The 6,083-nt window shown below is 38.7% G+C and overlaps 1 protein-coding gene across 1 annotated transcript; it reads left to right on the top strand.

The window, feature by feature from the left end:
• Positions 1–2,902: 2,902 nt before the first annotated feature.
• Positions 2,903–5,709, top strand: LOC126690209 (uncharacterized). Its single transcript, XM_050385333.1, has 6 exons — positions 2,903–3,106; positions 3,219–3,312; positions 3,442–3,617; positions 4,729–4,830; positions 4,922–5,468; positions 5,558–5,709. Exons 1-6 carry the CDS (start codon positions 2,903–2,905, stop codon positions 5,575–5,577), a joined length of 1,143 nt encoding a protein of 380 aa, XP_050241290.1. The 3' UTR covers positions 5,578–5,709.
• Positions 5,710–6,083: the final 374 nt, after the last annotated feature.

Genomic DNA, 6,083 nt, shown 5'->3' on the forward strand with positions numbered 1-6,083 from the left:
GCATTTTTAAAATGCGGCCCAAGGTTAGCCTAAAGCCCCGTTTTGAAAAACGCGGCCCAAGACCGAACCTTAAGGTCGCGTTTTTCTCGCGGGGCCATAGGCAGGTTCTGAGGCCGCGTTTTTTAGAGAAAAAAACGCGGCCTAAGGACTTCCTCACTGTACTTTTCCTCAAACTCTTTTTTTTTTTTTTTTTTTTTGGATTTCTTTTACTGTGGCCGCATTTTTAAAATGCGGCCCAAGGTTAGCCTAAAGCCCCGTTTTGAAAAACGCGGCCCAAGACCGAACCTTAAGGTCGCGTTTTTCTCGCGGGGCCATAGGCAGGTTCTGAGGCCGCGTTTTTTAGAGAAAAAAACGCGGCCTAAGGACTGCCGCATTTTACTTTTCCTCAAACTCTTTTTTTTTTTTTTTGGATTTCTTTTACTGTGGCCGCATTTTTAAAATGCGGCCCAAGGTTAGCCTAAAGCCCCGTTTTGAAAAACGCGGCCCAAGACCGAACCTTAAGGTCGCGTTTTTCTCGCGGGGCCATAGGCAGGTTCTGAGGCCGCGTTTTTTAAACGCGGCCTAAGGACTTCCGCATTTTACTTTTCCTCAAACTCTTTTTTTTTTTTTTTTTTTGGATTTCTTTTACTGTGGCCGCATTTTTAAAATGCGGCCCAAGGTTAGCCTAAAGCCCCGTTTTGAAAAACGCGGCCCAAGACCGAACCTTAAGGTCGCGTTTTGCTCGCGGGGCCATAGGCCCGTTCTGAGGCCGCATTTTTTGAACGCAGCCCCAGGTTTTTCCTATAGCCGCAGGTCGATACCGCGGCTTTAGGGTTTGTATCAGCCTAAACCTTTCAACCCAATCTGATATCAGCCTAAAAATACTTTTCCACCCATCTCATTTCAACCCGATCTGTTTTCAAATGGGTTTTTTGGTTGGTTTGTATGAAGGGATTTTTCTTGGTATCTGATGGAGTTTTCAGTGTTGGGTTTACAGTGGCTATTTTTGGGTCTTCCTGAGAATTGTTAAGGGTTTGACAGTGGGGTTTTGGCTGTAGTTCCAGTGGGATTTTTCTTGGCTTATTCTAGGATATTTGTAGTGAGAGTTTTGGAGGATTTGCTGGGTTATTTTCAGTGGGGGTTGAGATTGTCGATTTTGGGGTTGATTTTATGGGTTAAAACAGGGATATTTATGGTTCTATTTGGGTTTGCAAGGGCATTGTTTTTGGGTATTTTTGGTGGTGTTCTTGGCTGGGAATTTGGGTGTTTCTCTATAAAGTTTGTAGGGGTTTAGAGCTGGGTTTTTGGTTGGATTTCTATATGATTGAGGGATTCTTGCAAGTTTTGTTTGTGAGAAGGTTTTTTTGTGTATTTTCTGGGTTTTGATAGTTTTTGTAGTGTGTCTGGGAGTTTGGGTGTTTCTCTGTGGAGAGGGTAGAGACGTGTGTGAAAATTATTGAGGAAACTTGATTTGCATGGGAGGCGTTACTTATTTTTTAGTAAAAGATGGTGAGGTCGCGTGGGATGGGAGATCGCTTTTTCTTTGGCATTTGGCCAGCTTGCAATTTGTTGAGGGTATGGAAAATATTTGGTTGTGCATGGAACCAAATTGGCTGTGCAAACTTGGGGGTAAGGACAAAATTTGTTACATCTTCTCCTAGATGGGTTCTAGAAGAAGTGAGATTTAGGGAAATGATCCAATTAAGTACCACCACTTGACATAATTAGGGACCAAATCAATTTCAAATGTGCACTTCTTTAAGCAATTAATAAAAAGCAAGTAATACTAAGGAATTGGACTTGTTCCTCGGAAAAGTAAATGAATTTCTAAGGAACACAAACTCCAATAAAATTGGACTCAATAAATATAGTGTCACACATTTCATGCAAAATCAAGTAATACTAAGAAGGGAAATGGTAATGAGTGTCCTTAAGTAAATTTTACTAAACTTCTTTGGAGTTTGGGTTCATATCAACTAAGTTCAACACTTTTAAAAACAACTAATTCGGTCTCTAAAGGATATTTTTATTCCTAACTCCATTTAGCACAGTTACTTTTATCTCATATTTTGTTCACTGTGGATGTGTAACCTCCTTGTCATCAGAGAAAAAACAAAAAGAAAAGAGGGGGTCAAGTCAGATTTTTAGTTCGCACGTGCCCCCCACCTAACACCACTCCCCATCACTCATTTTCACCCACCTCTCTTCTCTCTTTTGGCTGGCTGTCTCTTTTCTGTGTTTCATTTTCTTTCTTTTATCTTTACTTAAACACACACACACACACACACTCACTTCCACACTCACCCACCGGCCTCCACTCCAAAGCAATCAATCCTCACCATCATTTTTTCGACAAGATCACCAGAAAAATACTTAGGAACCCCAAAGCATCTTCATCACTTTATTTGAGGTAAAAGTTCTAATTTCTTTTGATGGGTATTATGTTCTTGTTTGAGGTTATTTTACCCAAGCTGTAATAATGATATTCATGTGATTTACGAGCTTTGGAAATGATATTCAACTTGGCTGTGCATGTACATGACACTGGCAGTAATGGTATTATGGTTGAATTATATGCAACTTACATATATTTTTTTGATAAAAACAGTTTTTTATTTTTGAAAGGGATAAAAACAGCTTTTAGATAGAGACATCGACTTATTTGTTATTATCAGTTTCTTTAAGTATCAAAATCTCCACATTTACAAAGATCACATATATCATGTTAGTTGAGCACTTGAGCTATATACAGTGACTTCTCTGTAATTGTGAACTTTGAAATTTCATTCTCTCTAATAATGGTTTACTATATGCAGACGATTTGGTCCAACAAACCGCACCATCCAATGATGGGCGTGCAGAAGATTCAGTTCGGGAATCCCCAATATCCAATAATATAAATAAAAAACGTGGAATAACGCTAATGCAGCATATATGGGCTCTTCCACCAAACAAGAAACTTGTATGTGGGTTAAATGGGAGCAAGCAACCGGTTGGGGAAAGCGGGCAAACATTCAAAAGGTGGTTGGGCACCTTATGCATCTGCCGCAACTATTGCCCACTTATGCCTGCTACTTGGACGCATGTCGACCGTAAATGCAAAGAAGACGCTTGGGTAGAGATAGAGGTTGTATCAAATTAAGATACTTTTAATTGTTATGTATAGTCGTGTATGTGCTAAATGGCATTTTCAGTAGGGTGAATTATTGCACTATGCTAACTCAATTTTTGCATTTCAGAAAAAATGGATCATTGACCCAGAGATTATTAGCCCAGCTAATCAAATGAATTGGGCAATGCACTTATTAGGAGAGTTGAGAAGGAACCGAAGAAGTAAGTTAAAAAAAAAAATGCTACCCAAAAGATGCGTTAAAAGAAGATGTTTATAAACACAAACCAGATTGGGCTGACGAGCAGGACTACCGCGCACTAGTTGACTATTGGTTTGATTCTAAAACGAAGGTTGCGCTATTTTCTTGCTCTATACCGAGTACAGTGTTTTAACTGATTTGTTTGTTTTAATTTGTTGGCGGGAATGTGTAAAGGAATTAGTGGATACGAACAAGAGAAGTCGTTCGTTTCAGACGGATATAGCGAGGACAGGGCCTATAAGTTTTGCACAAACTGCTGACAATATGGTAAGAAATGCATTATACAACAACTAGCCAAGTTTTAATGCTCTACTATTTTAATTGAACTTGTGACATATTGGTGGTATCAATAAATTCTAGTTGTATTTATTTATTTATTTTGTTGTTGAAAGAACATGGTCGATTCGAATTCATGGAAATTAAAATAGATTTTGTCGGTGTGAGTTTAGCATTGAGGAAGGGCTTGCATGGAGATGACAGTAATGGTGGCAATGCCCAACGTTGTCGTAGGGTCCAAACTAAGCAATCCACAATTTCATTACTGTAATAATACAAACTTCTTGGTTTAGAATTAATCAATATTAAAAAATCACAAAAGAGTTTCCGTACATATTGTTTGGTTGAATTAAAATTATTATGTGTGATGAATCTGAAGAGTTTGAAGAAACTAGTTTACTGATCATATGCACAGTGTTGGGGTAAGGAATACTTGGCTTTTTTCCATGTTTATGACTGTTAATAGACATTTCTTGTGATGTTTCCTGTTTTTGATTAGTGATTTCATTAATATTTATGTTTGCCACTTTGTTAGCAAGAGTTTGGTTTGGTATATAGCAATTGGGATGCATATAGGCAGGGGGTTGTAGCTGCGTTTAAAACGTGGCTATGGAGTAATTGTAAAAATATTTAGGGGGTTGTAGCTGCGTTTAAAACGTGGCTATAGACAAATTCAAAAAATAGTTAGGGGGTTATAACCGCGTTTTAAACGTGGCTATAGACAAATTCAAAAAATAGTTAGGGGGTTATAGCCGCGTTTTAAACGTGGCTATAGGTAACAGATATAACCACATTTAAGAAACGTGGCTATAGTTGTGGCATATAGTTATGGCCACACTTTTTCAAACGTTACCTCTTATAAAATGGCTATTTTATTAAATCTAATATTATAAAGAGTGTTGGTACCAAAAACCGCTTGATACAAAGCATTCACATGAAGAAAACAACTCGTCTTTTTGAACGTAATAAACTACATGTTTACGGAATTTGTTTTATGGTTATATTGCATGTTATGTTCCAAATTCCATTTGCTATGTTTGGTTGTCGCTTCATACCGACATAAATTTTCACTATTGTAATGAGACTGTTGAATATGATGTAGGCAAAAGAAAACGGCCAAGCAGTGGAGCGTGCAGATGTTTTCATAAAAGCATACTGCACGAAAGATGGGACTCCTATTAGTAATGAAGTGCGAGACAAGATTGTAAGCCTATATCATAACCTATTTATTTTCTAATTTGTGCGTGAAATGTTTATAGCAAATAATATGTTATTTGGTTCTTATATGAAAACAGGATAAAATGAAAGAAATTTTAAACAACGGGGGCAAGCTAGTAGGAGACCATCCCGATGGAATTCTCTGGGCAAAAGATGATGCGTTCGCTCAAGTGATGGGCAAAGAATGTTCTGGACGTGTCCGTGGGGTCGGTTTTGGACCAACCCCATCAGGAAGAAGTGGGTCCAACCTTCCATGTGTGCCTGGGCCGTCGTCCACTGAAACGGTCCAACGAATGATTGCATTGGAAAATTCAATGAGGGACCAACTTGCTGACTCAGAGCAAAGGCATCAGCAGCAACTGGCCAAAGCACTGGCCGAAGCAAAGCGGGAGTCAGATGCACGGCATGAGCAGCAACTAGCCGAAGCACTGGCCGAAGCAAAGCGGGAGTCAGATGCACGGCATGAGCAGCAACTGGCCGAAGCAATGCGCGAATCAGAAACACGGCATCAGCAGCAGCTGGACGAAACAAAGCGGGAAATGGCCGATACAAAGCGGAGAATGGATGAAATAGTAGCCTTCTTCCAAAAGAACATGCCACCAACCAGTTTAACCGATTATTCAGGTAATACAAACTTTGCGTTTTAGTTAATGAAACTTGCGTGTTTATTGCAATATTATGTGCTACTAATTTTGCGTATATAATATTTTCAGGATATAGCGCAACATCATAGTATAATATCTTCGTGGACTCTTCATGTATAATTGTTTGGATATTCGGAATATTGTAACTTCGTGGATATTGAAAATATTGTGAACATAATTGTAATATTGTTTGGACTCTTCGTGGACCCTTCATGTATAGTTGTTTGGATATTTATTTAGAGAAAATTAATGCTTGAGAAAATTCTTACTTGATATTTTGTTGGAATTCTAGGTTGTTATTAGAGATATTTTGGGTTGTTATTGGAATTCTGGGTTGTTTGACAGGTTTCTAAAAATCTGCCCAGCAAAAGGAAATAAAAAGAAAAAAAAAAAAAAATACTATAGCCACGTTTTTAAAACGATAAAAACGTGGCTATAGACCAAATTCATAATAAGAATTCGAGGGGCTTAGGCCGCACTTAAAACGCGGCCTAACGTTGTAATCTTGGGCCGCGTTTAAAACGCGACCTAAGAGCAGAACCTTAGGCCGCGTTTTAAGTGCAGCCTAAGACTGAACCTTAGGCCACGGTTAAAA

The sequence above is a fragment of the Quercus robur genome, chromosome 6 (genome assembly GCF_932294415.1).
Source record: "Quercus robur chromosome 6, dhQueRobu3.1, whole genome shotgun sequence".
Lineage (NCBI taxonomy): Eukaryota > Viridiplantae > Streptophyta > Magnoliopsida > Fagales > Fagaceae > Quercus > Quercus robur.